Source organism: Symphodus melops, assembly GCF_947650265.1.
Source record: "Symphodus melops genome assembly, chromosome: 7".
In the NCBI taxonomy this organism is placed as follows: Eukaryota; Metazoa; Chordata; class Actinopteri; order Labriformes; family Labridae; genus Symphodus; species Symphodus melops.
In genome coordinates, this window is record NC_136697.1 from 20187802 (window position 1) to 20209683 (window position 21882).

The 21882-nt window shown below is 41.0% G+C and overlaps 1 protein-coding gene across 5 annotated transcripts; it reads right to left on the reverse strand.

Annotated features, from left to right (window-relative positions):
• Positions 1-5610: 5610 nt before the first annotated feature.
• On the reverse strand, positions 5611-21688 carry gpt (glutamic--pyruvic transaminase). 5 transcript variants are annotated; one of them, XM_079348697.1, is made up of 12 exons: positions 21532-21688; positions 17622-17808; positions 13320-13409; positions 12980-13088; positions 12684-12817; positions 12138-12381; positions 11373-11452; positions 11144-11280; positions 10885-11059; positions 9243-9398; positions 7917-8029; positions 5611-6568 (listed from the first exon to the last, which is right to left on the reverse strand). In XM_079348697.1, the coding sequence occupies exons 1-12, from the start codon at positions 21564-21566 to the stop codon at positions 6478-6480; spliced, it is 1551 nt and encodes a 516-aa protein (XP_079204823.1). In that variant the 5' UTR covers positions 21567-21688; the 3' UTR covers positions 5611-6477. The 5 variants fall into 5 exon arrangements, with proteins under 5 accessions (XP_079204823.1, XP_079204824.1, XP_079204822.1 ...); XM_079348698.1 differs by lacking the exon at positions 21532-21688 and adding an exon at positions 21346-21525; XM_079348696.1 differs by lacking the exon at positions 21532-21688 and having other exon boundaries at positions 5611-6036; positions 6446-6568; positions 17622-18138.
• Positions 21689-21882: the final 194 nt, after the last annotated feature.

A 21882-nucleotide genomic window follows, 5' to 3' on the forward strand; every position in this document is an offset into this window, starting at 1 on the left:
ATTACCTCAAAGGATTATGACAAAACTAAATCCTCTATGCAACAACAAAATAAATAAATAAATAAATAAGTAGATTGATTTTCAACAAGATGTCAATCGATGCAACGTTTCGTTGATGGCATCAGAGGGTGGAGTGTCACATTTTCTGCCAATGAGATTGAGCGGCAGCGAGAGGCTTAGTGGCAAACACAATCGAGGAGTGTAAACATACCAAGGGGTCGTGGAAGGCCGATCAATTCCCCCAGTCTGGGATTGATTAATTACCTCAAGAAAGAGACTGAGGTGTGAGGGCACAAGAGAAACCTGATCAGAACAAGATTTATCACCCAATCTCTGTATCATCACTCGCTCCCTCCCTCTGTTTTCTCTTGTCTCGTTTCTTTTCTCCAGCAAATCTGCAGCTCTCCATTCACCGACTAGTGTCATGTAAGTGACTGAATGACCTCTGAACATGTTGTATGTACAAGAAAATACACAAATGGCAACCTTAACCTATATTAGAAGAAAAAAAGACTATTCAATACCCCTGTGACTGAATTTAATTAGAAATGTAACCAATATTATAACTGTTTTCAACAACAAGGTATATTCTTTGTGCCTCATTATGTTCTGTCAGAGTGAGAGTGGATAATTACCACTTATTTTTCTCTTTTTAATACAAGATTACAACATAATAGTGAATGGCCAAAATTACATACATTTCAGCCAATACTACAGTAGCTGTCTTCCTGTTAAATACCATTAGGGTGGTAAGACACTTTTTTTAAAGTCTTGGGAGTATATGTTCACCAAATTGAGGAAATGAAGGTAGCATGGCCTGTCTTTTTGAACACTGTAGCTCAGCCAGTCCAGCTGCGGATCAGTGGTCTCTCACTGTGAAGGTCGGGCGTTCAATCCCCAGCTCCTGCAGCCACATGTCCGATGTGTCCCTGGACAAGACACTTAACCTCAAGACTTTCAATAAACATTTAAGGGGGAAAAAAAAAACATTCAGGGGGAGCTATGGAAATTAACTTGAGGCTTGAGGTCAGCTTAGCACAAATACTGGTAACAATGGGAAACAGCTTAACAGTAATGCAGCTAGCACACCATCAACTCTAATCACAAATGTTTCTTGTGTATTGTAATTTGTTTAAGCTTAATCAGAGCACATCAAATAACACATTACTTTTTTTTTTAACTTTTAAGGGTCTGAGTGGGAATGAAGGGATTTTTTTTTTTTTATTCTTATGGCCTGAGGGAAGAGACTGTTACAGAACCTGGAGGTTCTTCTCCAGAGGCTTCGGAACCTCTTTCCAGTGAAAACAGTCCTTGGTGGTGGTGGGAGGTGTTTCTGCTGATTTTCTGAGCCCTGGTCAGACAGCGGCTTTTTGCAATTTCCTGGATGGGAGGAGGTGAAGTCCTGATGATTATTTTCTGCCGTCCTCACCACTCTCAGCAGGGACTTTCAGTCAGAGGCACTGCAGGCTTTGGACCAGGCAGAGATGCAGTTGGTCAGTAGGCTCACTATAGTGCCTCTGTAGAAGGTGGTGAGAATAGGGGGAGGGAGGTGTGCTCTTTAATTCAAAAAGCTGCTGAGCTCTTTTTACAAGAGCTCTGGTGTGAAGTGATATCGACAGTCAGGACCAGGTTGTCGGTTCTGCAGAAGCGCTGTTCTGTGCTTTCGGGACGTACTTCATTGGTCATCCAGGGTTTCTCGTTGGCCGGTGTGGAGAAGTCTGGAGATGAAGCTGGAGGAATGGACTCTGTAAAATAACCAGAATCAGTCAAAATTACATTTACCGTAAATTCCGGACTATAAGCCGCTACTTTTTTCTCACACTTCGAGCACTGCGGCTTCTACTCCGGTGCGGCTAATGCATGGATTTTTTATGGGGGACAATGAGCTTCTGCCGCAAAAACATTTGACTTCGTCACGTCGGATCTTAATATCAGTCATTTTGCGCTTCATGCACGCACCCTCATCATGGAAAACACACGGAGAAATACATATGATGCAGCTTTCAAGCTAAAGGCGATCGACCTGGCTGTCAAAGAAGCTAACAGAGCTGCTGCACGTTAAGATGACACTGACAGCGACAACAGAGACTGAGGAAGTGAGTAATGAAGTCATTCTGAGGCAGTGAATGGATGGACTTTTTCCTGTGAAATATATTACGGTCATCTTTTTCATCAGCCGTGTTACAGACACCGTCGGCTAGGCTTCGTATTGTAACGGTTCATGTTGTAAAGTCAGTAGTTGATAACGTGTTCATAATTCCGATTATGTGGAGAGTCAGTGAATGCACCAGCGAGAACGTGTTGAGTGGCTGTATGAGAGAACGCTGGGGGAGAGAGTTGGATTGTTACGGCAAGTTATGTGTTGTTCTCTGCTGTAAACGGCGTGGTCACGGCCGACAGTGATCGGGTTATTAAGTTATTATTTGAACGCTCTCGTCGTCCTTTAACGTCCGTACGGACGCTACAGTATTTGCGGATGTTACCGGTAGCCTACGTCTGTGTAAATAGCTCTTGTTATAGCGTGGACACCTGCGGCTTATAATCAAGTGCGGCTTATATATGTACAAATACATTTATTTACTTATTTTTAGCCGGTGCGGCTTATATCCAGGTGCGCTCAATAGTACGGAATTTACGGTATCTATAAACCAGCAGGGTTTACAAACCTCACTGTCACCTCTTAATTTTAGTCAATAAATCACATCATTTATCGCCTATAAATGAGTTTCAATGAGGATATGCACATCAACCTATGAATGTGAAAATAGTGACTTCTGGTAAGCTAATGGTAGCTTCTCCCAGTGTCAAGTTAGCTTTCTAGAAACCAAATACATACATATTCCAGCTAGTTGTTTATGGCTTCCATTTCTCCAAACACTGACAACTGACTGTTGTTGAAGTTTTCATGGTTGTCACCCTGTTTAAACGTGAAATACACAGTGAAGGAAATGAGCATGATGGGGTAAGATCTACAGTAATCTTAAATGAACACAAATCAGGCTGACATTCATGAACAACAAATCACCTGATAGGGTAGCCAGTCTTCTTCTTTTCACTGATCTACATTTACACAATAACTGACTTTAAATTGTTGCTGTGAACTCAGAGTGACTAAAACAATGGAGGAACGCTCAGGCTGAAGTCATCATCACACCCGTCGCTATCGGTGGGCCATAGCGGGCATATTTTTTTGCATATATATATATATATATATATATATATATATATTTTTTTTTTTTTTTAAATATTAACACAAATACAAAGATTTAAATACACTTTACTTGTGGGCTTTAACTATGCAAAAAAATGTATTCTAAATTTAAAAATATATATAGCTTAAAAGATATTTTCATTGTTTTCTTAACAGTGCAACAATTACTTTTAAATATTTAATACAAACAAAGATGTAAAGACATTTTGCTTGTTTGCTTTTAAATTTAAAAATATATTTTAAGAGTTTTTTTTAGCAGAGCAAAAAAATGCTTTTAAAAGATGTACGAACATTGACAAATATTTTACTTTTTTACTTTTGCATTTAGAGAAAAAAAATTGAAAAAAATAATAGTACATACAATTATTCAGTCCTTTTATTTTACTTAGTTTCTTTTTAACAGTTTAGATATTATGCCCAGTTGGAAAAGTATGCATTGACTTGTGCTTGTGAACACACACTTCCAACTGGGCATAATATCTAAACCATTACAAAAGAAACTAATAAAATAAATTGTCTGAAAGTCTAAACTAAAGTCTGTCTGACTCATGTCTCTTTCCCTGAATACATCAGCTTCATTTACAGCACTGTTGTGTTGCAGAATCATGATAACATGTGGGACAAAGTAAGATGGATTCAGGATTCAGTCCTTAGCATAACAAGTCCTTTGTTTTTTTTTCTTTTATCACTTAATCAACAGTACATAAGATAATAAATGTGTAACTTGTGCATGTTAGTTTGATCATTTCCTGTTTTAATTTGGATAATCCCGAAAAGTGTGAGCTATCAACACCGTTGGTGAGTCTGTTGTGACATTCATCTGTGGATTCACCTTTTCAATTTTGAAGCCAAATGCACGCCAAAGTCTAAGCTTAAACCCGATAACCATATAAATGGTCATCTCTCTGCACATTTGCAGATCAAAAACAAGAGAACGTTGTAAATTCACAGACTCCACAGAATAAAAATAAACGGCTCTGGTCAGTGGTAAGGATCTCCTCATATAAGACTGCACACAGAGAATAAACTGGTCACTGTCAGAACCTGAACAGCCACATGACAGCACAGCTGTCTGATGCATGACTATCTCTCTGTCGCCTTACACCCTCAGCCAAACTAATGATGACCTTTGATTCCCAGAAGATGTCAGAAGATAAAAAATGAAAAAAAACGCAAACGCACCCAATTAATTTGGGGTGAAGAGGACTGGAACGTGTGAGCCTGTCATGCTGCCGGAGTGAACGGTGAGAAGCTCCAGGAAAGACGGAGTTTGGAATAATTAGGATTCAAGAGGCCCATTGTCAAAGATAATTAAAGCTGACAGCCACAGTGGAGAGGACAGGAAGAGAGCAGAAAACACATTCAGACGACATGCTCCACTTTAACACACTTCCTTACAGTCTTTCAGTCAATATAGCTCACACACACCTCAGCCTGACGTACAATCCATCATCCAAGCGTGGCCCTGAACTGCACACGAGGCAATAAAGATGACAGATTAATAGCAATAAAAAGGTAGTTACAGTGTCTGCATGTACGGTACTTTGTGCTTGAAGTCAAGCTAAACCAAATCATTATCGGAGGTGACAGATTAAACAGTCTGCAGACAACTGTCGGTCTCTTAAATGTTAATATGTGGTCAGGAAACAGCTCTTTAAAGGTTTAACTTCTCAACAAATTAATTCTTAAAATCTTTTTGGAAGTAAACTTTAACTTCTATCACCCTCTTACAGAAACAACTCTAATGCCATCCTTTTTTTTTTTTTTTTTTCCTGGTGAAATTTTTGTCACCTTCAAATTGCATTACTCTCTCGTCAGTTTCTTTTACGTTAGGTTGCTGCTGTCGTTTGTAACAAGCCCCTTTCACAGAAACACACAGGACTATCTGAGAACTGGTTTTGGATTTACAGTTTGCAGCTAAAGTGTTCAGATAAACTTTAACACCTCTATTTGACCTTGTGTGACTAAAAATAAAAATACATTATAAAAACACTTGGTAGTTGGAGGAGTCCAAAACAGATGAAAAAGAAGAGGGGGAAAAAATTATTTATAGTCAAAAGTAAATTCAACATGGGTGGAATCACATCGCTAGGTGTTCTGGAAAAGAAAACACACATTTAGCTTAATGTATTTCCTAAATCCATATTATAATGAAAGGAATATGAAAAGTTTGGTTTTCAGCTTGTTTGGATTCATTTCTTGACCCTTTTTTTCAAAGGTTAATTTCTTTACGCAACGTTTTTAAAGAGGACACTGGCAAGACTCAGTAACAGAGGAGCGGGCCACCAGCGCCACAAAGCTCTTGACATTTTTGCATTTATTTCTTTTGTTCAATAAGTACTGAAGTATATCACTATGTCACGGCTTGAAGTCAGTAAAGAGAGGGAGGGAAACATTCCTGGTTTTTAAACGGTTTATTGATTACAGTGACGAATATGACTGACCACCGTCTGTGTATGTTGCTCTTCAGAATGAAGGAACTAAACATCAGTTTCTCTACAAAATCAGAAAAAATAACTAACAACTAATGCCTTGTTACTTCCTTTATAAAAAAGTATGGCAGTTCAAGAAATAATGTTTATGTTTGTGACTTTGTATGTTCAATAGAGGAAAGAAGTATAAAGAAAAATGATAACACTTTCCCATTAATGCTTACGGTCAAAATAGGCTGACCTTTTAAGTCTTAATATGAACTCTAAGTCCAGCTGACAGCTCGTTCCAAAATAACGAGACATAACAAACACTGTTACATTTATTTTGATTCTACCAGATCACCTGTGAATCATCATGCAGAAGCCTGCCCCGTTTATTCTCCCTGTCGACGACTGCCTGCAGGAATAGAATAACTGTTTTACAAGTATGCAAGAATTTAAGCAGCATCAATTTTCTTCAGTTTTACCTTCTTTGACATCGTATTATTCACATTAGCTATTGTTCATATTCACAAATACACACACCTAGCGTACATACTATACATCCTTCATAACATGGCTGCATGAAACCCAATTTTCATACAAAAACTGATACATTTATGAGTGACTTCCTTCATCCATTTCCTTTTCCAGTTTTGTTTCGTCTTCTGACATAAGACAGTCTCTGAATGTCCCAATGAGATAGCTGTAGAGGCCAGAGTGTGTCGTCATAGAGACCACCAGAGCCACTGTTGGAAAGGCACTTATTCGTGACAGACAAATTGTGATCGGCTAAGTTCTTTTGGTTATGGTTGACGAGCACCTCCCTTTATTTATGGAGGAGAGATGGACAAATTAAGAGTACTGCTGTGTGAATTTCTGGTGGAACTCCTTGACTTTGCTCAGCAGGATCTTCAGCTTGTCTGTTGGTGGCAAAATGGTCATTCTGAAGGGGGAATAAATCACATAAGAATGGCTTTAATGCACTTACAAATGTACAATACATCCTTTCAGACATGAAACACAACATGACTGGTGGACTCTATCTGGGACACTCAAACCAAACTTTATAAAACATGGATATCACCCATTGATTTCTGAGGAAGTGTAATGAAGCCTGATGACGTAATAGACAGCCGGCCTTTACCTCCTAGCATACAGCTACAACATGCCCATCTGTAACTTAATTCAACTACAACCCTAACTATGCTAAACTTTAAGCCTCTAATAATGAAAAGAGATAATGAAGACATCACTTCTACTTTTAAAAACACTCTGTGAACATTATGGGTACTGAGGAGAGCAGTGTCTGTAATCTTGAAAGTGGAACAATGTACCATCCTTTGAGCATTTCAGCAATTCAACAGTTCAGGGTCTCCTTGTGCTCCATAACTCTCAAAATATCTTCAATGAGATGGGACTGCATTATCCAGAATATTTTAAAAATAGAAGAATGTTGTTTAGCATCGTCTTGCTTTGTCCACGACAGCATGATCTGTTTTTAATGCTCCTGTTTCTCTTTTGGTTTTATATTATGTAGACAATTTCTTCTTCAGATTATTCTCAATTTTATGAAAAAAAAAAAAAAAAAAAAAAATCATTCTTTTGTGTTGTTTTTTTTTCCAGCACATACTTTCAGAGAATGCTGAACACCTCCTCATCCTTACTTCAGGAACACTCCGGTCTGAGATGATCTTTTTATATCATGCTGTTAATCTGTTGACCATATTCACTGTGAGATGTTCCACCAGGTGTCTTTTCAGCATTACACAACTTTAAACTTTTTTTTTTCCCCCTGTGTTTTGTTGCCACTTTTCCAACTCTTTTTAAACATGGCGTTGGCATTTTCCGGAAAACAATAACAAGCATCAGCTTCAACATTTGGTATGTTTTCTTTCATGCATTTTTAAATCAAATAAATAAATGTGGGGTTTCAAAGTGTTCACAATAACCACGTTAGCCTTTGAAGTCTATAGAACACAAATATAATCAACTGTAAGTAAACGTCAATAATCCTTACAGAAATATTGTGATAACCCAGTAACGTCCAGCAGAAAAGCCCCATTCTTTTCAATATCGTTTTTGAATTTGACCTTTGATCAGCTTCGACACAAGGAAAATAAATTAAATATTTACGACTAGCTGGTCAAGTCGTAAATATTTATCAGTAAAAGATCATCAGTAAAAAAAAAAATTCTTAAACATTTCATTTCCTGATTAAAGAAGACGACAATCTTTAGTTGCTGCTGTAAACCCAGAGATCTTTACCGTATGCATCACTAAGAGTTTTGTACCTGAAGTGGAAGGTTCCAGGCTTCTGACCGAAGCCACTTCCAGGCACGAGGCAGATCCCCGTCTCCTCCAGCATCTTCATGCAGTAGAACATATCCGGCTGCTGACCGAGCTCCTACCAGAGAGGGGAAAGAATCAAAGACATCAAAGTGCTATCCAAGGCTTCACATCCTGTTGGAATGAAAGCATATGATACTTGAAGGTATTCCTCTACTTCAGTGTTTTCATAAGTGTAAGCACTCGTAGCCTATAAGATGTACTATATGTCCTTTTAGGCTGCATCTCCACTGGGCTGCTCTCCCAGGGCTTTTTCTTTCTTCCATTAAACTACAAGTATTTTTAATTTGAAGGAAATCCAACCCTAGATAAGCAGAATTGGAATGACAGCAGTAGCAGCTTATCACACATCTCCCTGTTAACATTAGTCCATTCTTGTCACTCTTAAATAAAAAAAATAAAGCAAATCATTAAGTTTTATATTTCTGGAGAACCTCCTCAAAGCTTTTTTTTTTTTTTTACTGTGCTAATAATTGTTATCTCCAATTTTTAAGGCCATTATTATTTGCGTTCCATTCACAAGTTTTTTTTGAGTCCTCCACTGTACACGGCGTGGATTAAGCCCAGAATCCTTTCAGCAAAAAATAAAGATAACTTAAGGTAGATGGAACTAAAAGAACTAAACTTTTGTACAGCTTTGAAGTAAAACAAATGTGAAGGAAATCTTATTTCCTGGAAATGAGAAAGAAAACTTTTATTAAATCTTTCCTTGGTAGGAGTGGCTGAGCTTCACCAGTTCAGTGCGTCGTATGGCAGCTCATTATAAACTAAAGGGTGATATTAGCGACAGTGTTGTTGCAGAGGCTTCGTCTTTGTGCGCGCTTCGTGGTCGGGGAGAGTCACTGGGATTGATCAGGTGTCAGTAGGTCAGCTTTCCTCCGACCTTATCTTCTGTTAGGCTAATCAGGTTCTCAGTTCTACTCATCGGCCCTCGCTGAAATTTCTACAGCGTGGTCAACCTTGGGGGACACAATCTGTAAGCTATTGGAAATCATTTGTTCCCTTAAGCAGTTAGAGAGGGTGATGAAAAGTGAACTGAAGCTCAATGTGAGTATTTAATATAAGCTATTGAGAGACAACTATTGTGGATGAAGGTCTGTCGAGGAGAGAACAAAAACAAGTGAAATAATATAAACTTGTAGTAGTTCAATAAGAGTATTGCAGGAAACCTCTCATACCATCACTTCCATTCTGTTCTTGCCATTTACCTGAAGAAACAAAAAAGCCACTTGAACGACTGAAACATTTACGTAAAAGCCGTAAGCACTGACCGTGGCCTCTTTGACAGCCTTTTCAGGGATGCTTATGGAGGGGAAGGAGTACATGGCACCCTGCACTGGATTGCAGCTGATTCCTTGCACCGTATTGAGAACCTGCTCTGTGAGCTTGGCCTTCTCCGCTAAGGCACTCAAAGTGGCTGTGCGCTCCTTTATTTGGGAGAAAGGAGACAAAAAATACAAGACAAAAGAGATTTAAAAAAAAAAAAAATAAGAAGAAGAAGAAGAAGAGACAAGTAAAGCATTCAGATCTGTAACACCACAGCAGTTTTCATGGCTGTGATTGACTTATTGAATCGTTATCTCATGAAGTGGCATGAGAGACCTCCTGTTTGGTCAAGCTCAAGGAAGTCTGAATCTCAACCACATGAAACAATCTTTGTTTATCCCTATAAAAATGTTTAGCACCATTATAGCGTCATCTGTCTTGTCTTTTTTTTTTTAAAGGGAAACATTGCCCCGCTGTCTCTCTGGACCTTTAACTAATTTCTCTGATTGAATTTTCTGCAGACTTCTGTGAGCTCTGTGGGACAGACAAAGGCCATGTCAGGCAGTGTAAGATTAAATCAATTAGAGATGTACCCGTTCATCTTTTTCACTTCCAATCCCATTCTGGTATTTCTTTTCATCATAATTAATATTGTTATGTTTAAGACTACACTAACCTGTAGTAAAGCCAGCATTGGAGTTCATATTCAAAGAGCAAACAACTAGTAATTATCAATTAAAAATATGTACACTTTAAATTATTCCAAAGAATTGTGTTTGAACGTTGTGCTGGCTTCACATACAAACAGGAAGCGGCAACAACTGTAAGGTTTTTTTAAATGAAATCTTTTAAACTTTTAAAGTGTATGTATTGTACTTTTTACCATAGAAGGAGCTGTTCAATCTCAACGGAACGCCGTCATGGAGACGATTAGTGAGCACGTGCAGCTCAGGCTGGATGTCTTAAAAGCGTGACTGTGCAAGCTGAGAATGTATAATGTGTCCAACCATCTATTTTTATCTGTGATGTGGATCGGCACCGTCAGTCTGCTATTTTAATGTGTGTGTGTGTGTTAGATCAGATCTCATCTCTAATACTCATGTCATGGAGTAAACACATGTTCATTATTATATGCATATATACAGGATATAAGAGAACGGTAAGTTGTGTCCATAGCAGTAAAAAAAAACATTATACACCATAGTGAAACTCTGACCATGACAATGATGACAGTGACTTAACGCCACAGGACATTATTCTACAATACATTCCAAATGACTCACTGATTTTCTTGAAAACAAGAACACGATGAGAAATAAAATAAAAATAAGACACTAAGTATACAAATCATACTTAGTGTCTTACATTTAGTATCATTTTTAGATAGATAATGTTCTGCCTGTTCTTCCACAGCCTTTATGGACCCAACATTTCTCCTGGACTGTCTATCAGCTATGAGTTAGCACAAGGCAGCAGAGTTCTACACCTCTTATGTCTTACCTTGGGTTTATTTAACAGCACTGTACTGACAACATACTGCAGGGCTTAATGAATGGTACATACTGCGGTATAGTGATGTGTTCATTGATTCGTCCAATCCCTCCTATAAATACTGTCGCTGAGAGCTGTGTGGCAGAGATTGTGTACCTTGATGAAATTGGCATATGAAGGCTCTCCAGGCTGCGGAGGGTTGACCACCAGGTCCATCAGAGCCTGTCCAGGAACAGGAGGACACAGACGGACAGACACCAGCTTGGTCAGCTGTGCTTTGACTTCATCATCCATGTTGATGATCTCCATGTAGCCTCCACGGAAGCCACACCTCAGAGGGAGAAGGAGCACACAGAAATGATGGAAGGCAGAAATAATAAAAGGCAACGAGCTGTGGCAGTAAACACAAACTTACTCTCCCATGTAACATTTGGAAGTGGAGTGGAAAGATGCCAGCTCCACTGTATTCGAGTACTCGGGCCCCATGTCAAAGAGAACCTTCTTAAAGGAGTGGAACTGGCAACCATCAGCATACACGTTATCCTGGTACACCTGGGAGATCCAAAACAACAGCACGTCGACATGTTACAGATTAGAGAATAGAGAGGAGCAGCAGGATGTTGAAAGTGACGCAGAAGCAGAACCTCGTCAGCCATGAGGAAGAGACGTTCCTTTGCTGCAAATCGGATGACATCTTCAATGCACTCTCGGTTCTGAACCTGACCTGTGAATGAGAGGCAGGCTCATCATAGAGATGGGTAATCTGTTAGAAAGAACAACAGCTGTGTCTATTTGCTGCCATCTAGTGGCGTTTTTATCTGTTTCTTTTTGGAAGTAAGAGAATTAAACTTTCAGTTAAAGAAATACTAAAAGGGGGCAAAATGATGTGGACTTCTCGAGCAGAAAGGAACTCATTTTTATCAAGTAAATACTTAGGGATGCTTGAGGGGGACATATTAGATCTGAATGTGTAACCAGATTTCCACCTGGTGAAATTCCTGATTTATTTTTTTTGGTTCTATTTATCCATTCAAACACAGCAACAGCAAAGTTGCATCTTAACTTGCCTTTTCTGGGGCTTTCAACTGGCTGTCATGCAGTCTACCTCAGCAGATAGAGGGTAGCTACAGATTCTTAATGGAATAGCAAATAACTATTCATTGTATGGTCTGTGATGAAGACAGTTACCGCCATGACCTCTGAGCAAGCGTCGGATGGTGAGGAAGTCAAAGAGATGCAGTTGAACGCCAGAATAAAGTCAGGAAGTAGACCCTTAGATAAGTCTTTTTAAACTTCTGTTTTTAAAGGGAAATGGAAAAGCTGACAGAACAACTAGAGTGCTGAACGAGAGCATTTCACTTGGGATTATACACGTGCTTGTGCTACAGGCAAAAAAAAGGAGACTATACCGGTTGGGTTTCCAGGGTTAATGATGCATAGGGCTCTGGGGTTGCAGTGTTGCCGGGCCTCATCCAGGGCGCGCTGCAGCTCGCTGATGTCCATACTCCAGCATTTTTCCTCATTAAGGTAATAGTTGATCTGCACAGCGCCCAGTTCAGCCAGTGCAGCAGAGTAAAGGGGATACTGAGGTATTGAGATCATGACGCCTGTGCGGCCAGCACCCTCGCCACACACCAGTAGCTTCAGCATCGTCTGCAGGAGGAGGGGGGAGAGGTCAAGGAAAGGTTTGTCAGCTCAGCAGTTTGAAGTTGCAAAAAAACAAGAAGTAGGAAAGACGAAAGATCAAACATTCATTTTCCTGCAAGTTGCAGCTCTGACTTTCATATTTACTTCTTCAAAAGAGAACTCACTGATTAATACCCTTTATTTGTCAGTTAAATTTTGTACGTCAAAAATAAAGAAAGTCCTTTTAAACTTGTGAATACAGAAGTGTTGTATTGTGTCTCCGTTTTGCAGAGACAAAGTCAGTGTAACAGATGAGAGGTCATTTGTACCACAATGCCGTCGCTGGCCCCTGTAGTGAGGTAAATGTTGTCTGGGTCGCAGGGCACCCCGCCATCCCTTCGCTCGATGTAGCGGGCAACATCGTAACGCACGGAGTCGATGCCCTGACTGGCACTGTAGGAACCTGAGGGAGCATCACGTGGAGACAAACTTTAACACAAACTGCTGTGACAACTCAAAGCAACAGTGACCATCAGAACACTTTATTACACTTAAATCAGTCTTAATGTCATTATTAGCAACTTTGGTCACAGGAAGCATTTTGTGTTTGTGCAGAAATACACACCCATACTGTGCCCTCCACAGGACTGCAGAATGCGGCGTGCTCTACTTTTAGCATCCTCCGGGAACGTGTTGTCATTCAGCAGTTCAGGGTAGGAGCAGAGCGCCAAGACCTTGAAACAAAGAGAGGTGTGACTATAATGAAGAGAGTGAGGGAAATTATGCAAACCCCTGCACGGATTACGGCATAGGGCAGGAAGGACGTGATTGACACCAATTTAATTAAAAAGGAGGAAGAAAAATCGGTATCATGGACATTGACAGGTCAGAGGGGAGGTGTTAAATTTAGATGAGAAGTGTGTGTGTGGGGAAGGGGGGGAAGGGGGGGTTTCTTAGGAGCAGACCTGTCTGAAGAAAGTGATTGGCTGCTGGCCCATAGCATGCGCATCACCAATGTTGGCCTTGATGACCTCAACAAAGGGCTTCTTCATACCCTGCAGGACAGAGGGACAACATGTAGAAATGTGACCGTTGAGTTAATGCACATGAAGTGACAGAGATGTTTCTTTCACAAATGTACAGTGAGGGACAATCACTAATTTGACTGACATGATAAAAGAGAACCAGGGGTATGAACGCCCACTGCACATATACACCCTTGACACAGTGCCCGCTCACATTCATAAACATACATAACTGACTGCCATAAATATGCATGCCACAAGAGGCTGAGAGAGCAGCAGCTGCTGAGATCACAGCCGCCTCAGAGGTTCACACACAAACACATCCAGGGATGAGTTATATTGGCTGTTTGTTTCATTGAACCGTTGACTTCCCTGAACTCAGATGCACATCAGCGTGTGCACAAGATTTTTACACTTTGAGAACTTTTTTTTATTTTTATATAAATATTAAAACGAGGTTGATACTTGTTTCGATACCACGGCAACAAAAAAAGAAGAAGTTGTCAACGACCAACATTTTGGTCATTATTCGTATAAAATGATCAATTACAGGCAAAGTTCTTTTTCACTCGTGGCAGCTTTGGGTTAAAAGGGTTAAAAATATGACGGACAATCTGAAGTGAAATCTACACACTTTGTTCTTCTCCATCCTTTACAGAGTGGATCTTTTAAAACATAAACAGATCTGAAGTGTTACAAACATACTGAGTGCACCAAGAGGTGGGAGAAAATAAAGCTGCCTTATTCACTCAACTATAAGCTCTAAGCCCTTCTGTACTTGTCCAGATTTAAAGTCTTTCTGGACTTAACTGAACAGAATAATACAAGGACTGTAAATCCAGCACTACGTGAAACCCTTATGTTAAGTTGCTCCCAATAGGCAGCTTTGCCATTGGATGAAAACAGCTCAACTCCAGACAGCTCAACTAACCAACCATGAACCTACACAGACAAAAAAACATCCACTGCAGATCTACATTAAAAACTAACTTCTATGGTTTACTTTATAATCCTTTTAAATCAAGACAGGCAGCCGTTCTTACTAAGATGTGTGATGAGTCTCTGTCACAGCGACAAAGAGCAATGTTTTCAAGGAAGAGTCTTAAGTTTGTTTAGAATTTAGAAACAAGGACACATGGACCGATGCATTAGCAAAGCAACAAACAATGAGACTACATACTACAAACAAGGACGTTTTAAAATTCGAATTCCTTCTAAACTTGTTCCTCTAGATGTTTTATGAGGAAAGGGGACATTTTTAAATGCCAAAAAATAAAATAAAAATAAAAAATCCACATTTAATTTTCTAAGGTGAAAAAAAAATTCCACAGCCCAAATTTCTTTTTAAATAAAAAAACTGATTGAACGGTTTTCTGACACATAAGACTTCATCAATAACTGTGGTTAAATAGGAAAAGCCAGTCAAAACTATTTTGTTTATTTGCAAAAATATACAGTTTATACAAACATTTGCTGAAAGAAGCTCGCTTCTCACTACAAGATTAATGAACCAAAACGTCTAAAACTTTTAATTTCTGAGAGATGACTCTTTTTTGCAGAAGAGTCCCCTGACAGAGGACAAATAGTGATGCAGGCAGACACAAGCACGCACACACGCTGTTAACACCAGATGTTAGAACAGCGTGACACCGCAGAGAGACCAAAAGTTGAACCTCACACTGTCACCCTGCTGTAATCAAAACACGCTGTTTGTTTGAATTTTCCAATCCAGTTCACATTTTAAGAAGCTCTCTCTCTCTGGCTCTCTCATTGGCCACATATAAGAGGTGTATCTCGGTCTGGACCAATAATGTGACAATGGGGGAAAAACACCCCCAGGTCAAAGTAACCGCCCATTTATGATGAGGGGTCTTTTAGAAACAAACTGACCTCTGCTCCAGTGAATACACTGGAAAGGTCTGTGACGCTTGTCCTTCCTCGCTGATAAACAACAGCAAACATTTCGGACGTTCTGAAAAGATAAAACTAACACAACGTCCCTTCATCCTTTTTTTCTTTTATCTCCCAAGTCTTGCAAAAGAAACATTTCAGTGATTAGAAGCTTGATGTTGTGTCTGAAGCGGTAACAGCTCAGTGTGAAGTTCACACTTCTGTAAAAGATTTTTTTTTTTTAAAAACCCATTTTGATCAATCCACTTGAAACACAAACATTTTCATAGATTTGCATCTGGTTTTCCCAGGCAGGATATACTGAAAGAATTTGTCAAAAGCTGGCTTTGATTTTCTCGTCTGTCGCCGTAGCAACACTAAAAAATGCCCCCATTTACCATCAGCTAGCTGCTCATTAGGACAAACAAAGACCATAGCAACAGCGTGTGAAGCCTTTTTATCTGCCTGCTTGTTCACTGGTACAGCCAGCTGGCTTCATGCGAGTCTTGTTTCTATTCCCTGTTTGCAAAAGTTATGAACTCACAGAGCTCAGCATATGGGGAGAATAAAAGGAACAAGGATTTTCTTACACTTCATTGAAGTGCAAAGATCTCAGTTCCTAAATGACACAGAGTGTGTGTGTGTGTGTGTGTGTAGGAAACTGAAGTCTCTGTGTGCGATCATGTTGTCCTGTTTAATTAATGGAGTAATAAGAACACCAGTGTGACCTGTTTCCCAGAGTAATCCAATCCAAATTCAAAAGGGCGGTGTATATAAAATAGGGTCGAGTGTGTTTTGGAAAAGTAACGAGGATTGGAGGGCGACACATGATTACTCTGCTACATGTTTTCCTTCTTGGCCTGCTGCTGTCCTATTGGACAGACTGGCAGCGAGACAGTCAGCAGTCAGGAAACAAAGAAACTGCAGTTTCCCCTGTCAAACAGTGAAATGTGCTGAATTAAGAGTTCATTAGCGGCTGTAAAATGTTGGGCAGTTGTCTTTTTTTCTCGGCAGAAAACATTCCTATTCCTGGTGTCACCAGCTGGGTTAAAGTGCAATATCTTCTGCTTTTTGAACACAAATATCAATTTGACTACACAAACAAAGTGCACTGAATCTATGATGCCAGCGAGCCCTCTGCTTAAAAAGGTCACTCCCCGCTGGACTGTGCTGTCTTTGCTTTTCACCTGTGTAAGAACCTTTTCACCAACTCACCTCCCTTCCTGAGCAAAGCACTCAAGAGAGGACAGTTTTCACAGCAGACTGCACTTGTTACACTAACAGCTGGTTGCCACATCACCATAAACTGTTCAAGAGACAAGGGATGAAACAGAACTCTTTAAAAGAATAGAGAAAGAAATACACAACTAGTTTGTTTTTATAATGCAGCAGACTGAAGAGGATCTATTAAAAGAAACTCAACATGAATTAAAATGCTTGATACAGGCATTTAGAGATCAGTACAGGAGTTATTCTCACAAAGATTACAGTCTGTGCTTATCTACAAAATGAGTTCTCATTCCATACTAAAGAATGAATATGAGAAGTTGGACAGAGGGGAGCGTTGCAGATAAAGACAGTAGGTCAGACAGTGAGATACAGGTATGAGCAGCCTCAGGTTTACACTTTGGACTCTCACCCCTCGCTGAGGATCTTTCCCTTCTTTCAGTGAATGCCTTCAAAACAGGTTAGATATTAACAATAACCACAAAGATATTATGATCATAGGAGATGACACGCTTTCGAGCACGATCTCCGGATTTACTGTCTAACTAATGGACTTTGACAGGAGGGTGTGTGTGCAGCATGGAGAGTTATAAGAACCCACTTTTCTTTTTTGGATAATGTTTCTATGACGTTAGTGAGGCTTTAACCAGGACTGGAGGATTTCTGATTGGCATTGTGTCAAAAGAAAGACAGTTATTGGGTTACTCCTTCTTCAGCCAAATATATGGCAAGTTTCAAAGAGCTGCAAAGAAGCATGCAGAATATTTTTAACTGAATCAAATATGTCAATTCAAAACTTTGAATTAAACTCAAAGTTTAAGAGATTAAAATGAGTAGAACTGATCTTCATGGCAAAATGTGAGTTTTTTTATTATTGTTTTTTTTTGTGTTTTTAAATCAAGGGACAGTTAAATGGCACCCTGGTGGAGTATTAATCCACGTTTGTTTGTTGTTTGATGAAAGATGCACAGCCATAAGCCAAAGCTCAGACAATAAAACAGATATAATAAAAGACAACTTAACATGCTCGGGTGAGAAGTAAGGTTTTCATGTAATGCAAAGTACAAAAACACGATGGTCCATGGAGGATGCAGGTGATGGGACACACACAGAAAGTTGTTGTACCTCTAAGAGCTCCCTCTCCAGCTCCACAGCGCGCGCCACGATGGGTCCCCGCACAGCGTACTCCACGTTCTTCACCGTGGGGTTCATGGTGTCGATGGTCAACACTTTGGCCCGGGACGTCAATCCATTCTCGGACATTTTCTCTTGGGGGAGCCCACGGCGCGTCGCACTCAGACTTGATAAAGCTCTGTCGGGAGAGGAGGAGGAGGACAGAGGGGAAGAGGTGAGTGAGCGTAGCCTGGTAGCAGCACCGGCGCCGGGCCGCTGCGCTCCACCGCAGCCGGCTAACAACTCGCTTCGCCCCCGGCTGAAAAGTCTGGGTGACAGCAGCTGCATCCAAGTGGCTGACATTTTACACGGCTTTCTCTCTCTCTGAACAAGTTCACTTTGAAAGCCTCTGCGGGAGACTGCGACCTGCAACACACCGGTTGTTTCACTTGTGAGGAGTGAAATTGAAGTTGTGCAAGTGGAGCAACCTAAAAGTGACTGAGCACTCAGACCTTTGGACCCTTAAAGGTGAAGTACAAAAAGGGGCTTCGACTCAGTTGTGATCTAATCCCAGTCTGTGTCTTTAGGTCCTGGCTGCATCAACATACACTGATTCTGCTTCTCACTCTGACATTTTTGGGTTTTGTTCTGTGCACACATGGCAACGCTACAGCGTGAGAGCGAATCCCCCCCCTTTGTGTGGCTTTAGTTGTTCAACGCCCCCTTATATCCCCCCGTGTTACTACTCCCCACGCATCACTTCTCCGGTTACTGTGTGAGCCCAAACAGCCTGGGGGAGGGACGTGGCTCGGACGTGGATAATGTAACCGAACCGCAGAGCTAAGTGTCCCACTTTCTGATATACATACTCCGTGCTTTTTGGCAGGAGAGTTTAAATTCTTCATGGTGAACGAAACAATGACTGACTGCTCCTCCTTTACTTAACTGAAGCCGACACGGTTTCTCTTTTTGCTGAGGTGGCTAAATGAAAAGTGTACTGACAAAATCTGGATTTAGAATCAGAGCAAGTTGGAAAATGAGTTCATGTAAAATTGCACATGAAAAATACAATACCTGATTTTTTTGCTCTGGAAAATTGTAAGTCTCAGATGGTATTACATGTTGTGTCCTTTTCCAGGAGTGTTAAGTCATATTAAGAAGGGGTCAGACGAGGTAATGTTCAAGTTTCCAAGGTTAAACCAAGATGGAACAAATATCTTGTTCTCTCTACATTGTTTATAAAAGAGGAAGAATAAGAAGCAGAGCTGCATCTCTCATTGGAAGACACTATATACTGTTAAGAGTCACGCTAATCTTCTTTGAAAAGTTCTGCATTTTCTTTTAAATTACAAATAGTTATAAACAACACAAAACGGCTTTTATCTGGTTTCATTCTTTAAATGATGGCGTGCGTCATTTTGTCAACATTCACACTGTTATTATAGCAATATTCAGTGTGAAATGCAGTTTAGTTAACTCACCCAAAGCGATGGTTGTTTTTGGCTCATGTAAGTGATAATTATGGAGGAGAACTCAAGATACCTTCAGTCGTTCTTTTTTTTTCTTCTAAAAGTTAAAAACAGTTTAGTATTAACTGTTTACTCACCTCACAGCTGTCAACAACTGTCTGAGACATTAAAATATACAAATGTGTCTAGCTTTCATGAGCAGTGACTTTCATTTCATACATTAATCAAACTCGTGCGTGAGCACTTTGTTTGCCTTTAGTTATATTTGTCAAGTGGTTAATAGGTTTTTCATTAACTTCAACAATGTACAATCAGCACAAATAGCGCAAACACAGGTGGGAAATTAAACTTGTAAATAATACAATCAATGACACAAAGACCCACACAAAGTAGACACCTATATTTAGAATTTAAATGAGCCGAAGAAAATGAACAGAAAATAGTTTTAAACCCAAATGATTCAACATGTCATATCAACAAACAGCAGGCACTACCGTTTCACAGTGTAACAACATTTACATGTTTCTCAGGTTTGTTTGGAAACACAGTATCCCAGTGATAAGGTTAGCGTTTAGTAAGGCAGCCTAAGTGTGTTACTGCTACACAGACAGACTCGAAGTGAAGTTAGACACAACAGAGACTTATCTACTGAATGCAAACAGAAGCTCAATGTAGTTCACTTTGGAAAATCCTAATATAAGCAGCTTATTCAGCATACAGGTGTAAATCTATTGAGCTGTTAGTCATTATAAATTATGAGGTCAAAAACAAGGACTTCACTGAAAATGACATTCTTGTGAAAGTAAATAATTGAATTAAAACCCAGTGGCTGAAACAATATCGGAGAGTGTCTGTGTGGCCACCGTACGTAATGCAAAGGTGGGCACTGATAGCGGGACAAGTAGGAAGAGCTGGTGTTGAGGTGTCTGAAGTGCAAAGCTTTTGCACTCGTCTGTAACTAGATAACACTGTTGTGGCTGATGAGTGAAACCAAGGACGAAGTCTTGTGTGTTGTCCCCCTGAGCTTTTGCCTCCGGGGAGACGGTCAAAGTCTCCTCCTGGGTTAAGTAGCGTGTGGTGCTGAAAATGTAAAAGAGTTTCAGAAGCTTCCAGCAGCGGGGTTTTGAGGGTAAATGAGGGTCCCCGGGCGGACGATTAGTGGGAGTACGAACACAGCAGACTGAGCGACGGGTTTCACGGTTGACGAGCAGAAGCGCCAGCACATCAGGGCGCAGGGAAACAGATCCTGGTAAACAGCGCTCTCCAACCGCTAGGCAATCTCTCAGGGTCTGCGCCAGTGGTGTCCAGAAACGACCCACAAGTCCACTCTCGGCTCTGTGCAAAGAAGGGGTTGGACCGCATAAAGCGCACACATCTACCCCCGGGAGCAGCTGGAAGCGAAGCAGACGGTGAGCCACAGTGGGGCTGCCCTGAGGAAGGAAAACCGGGTAATCACAAGAGGTTGAACCCGAGGCTGAGAGGGAGCGCATCAAAGCAGAGAGGAGCACAACTTCCTGCGGTGCGAGGCGCCACCACTTCTCAGTTGCTGCAGCTATCCTCCCATGAACCATTAGGCAGCCAAATTCGCTGTCCGCGGCCTGAGCAAAGCTGTCCACGGCCTCTTGAAGAAGAGCTGGGTTTGGGGGCAGCAGTGAATCAGCACAGTGTGTCAGGTTACCCAGGATGCCCTCTTGCTTCTCCTCCAACAGCTGATCGATGAGGCAAAAGCAGGATCGCAAATCCCTCTTCAACCTCTCAACATTCCTGACATTGGCCAACTCATCCTGCCCCAACACCAGCACCAAGCAGTTCCAGACATTCTCCAGGAGGCGTTGAAGACGGAAATCCTCCTCTCTGCTGGCTTCACCCCCTCGTCCCCCTCCATTCACAGCAATGAGCATTACACTGTCCTGGAAAACTCTCCATACCACCATACCGCCTCCTTCAGTCTCACAGCAGGACACAGTTACTCCCTGGCCTCCACCGAACATGTGAACGCCATTCAGGGAGCCAATGACGGAGAATGGGAGCTGTTTGGAAGCTCCTCTGGTAAACAGAGGAACCCCGCTGCACGCTGTGAGGCAGACGAGCTGTGTTGAACCATCCTGAAGCATCATCGTGGGGTTGAGCTAGCACTAGCCGGGGGGTAAACAGCAAACAGACAGGACTATTTCTATAACTACAACCATGATACTTTTAACCGACTAGCTAACGTTGAACGCTATCACTGGTTGTAGTGTTGCATCAGTGAAGGCGTGGGACGTTACCTTGGTGAGCTGTTAGCATCACGTTGCGTCAACCCGTTTTCTTAAGGCGGATACACCGTGCTCAAACAACGACAAGAGAAGATGTATGATGCAGCAAACCTTTCATTTAAAGCTAGAATTAACATACATGAACGCGTCCAATTCAGCTCACAGTATTTAACATGCTATGTTAACAAAATAGGTTACCGTCGTTTCCACAGTAACGATGTCCCATGGTTCATTCTTCAAACTGGTAAAGGCGGTTACATTCGGCTGGTCGGGCAGCAGTTATGATTTACAAGCTCTGCGGACAGCGCTCATGTAGCTAGGCAACAGCACCGACCTTGGATCAGTTCACGGAGTGCAGAGAGGCACTCCCGTTAGAGACACAGCCGTTAGCGCGCTTCTCGCGAGAGCTGATCCAAAAGCTTTACGTGATTATTTTTACAGTCTATGGATCAGGCAGGCAGATCAGACTCACGTTGGGGCACAATTGTGGTGATGGCGCCGTTTCTTTGCCATTTTTCGTGTTGACTTATCAGTGAGCCATTATATATT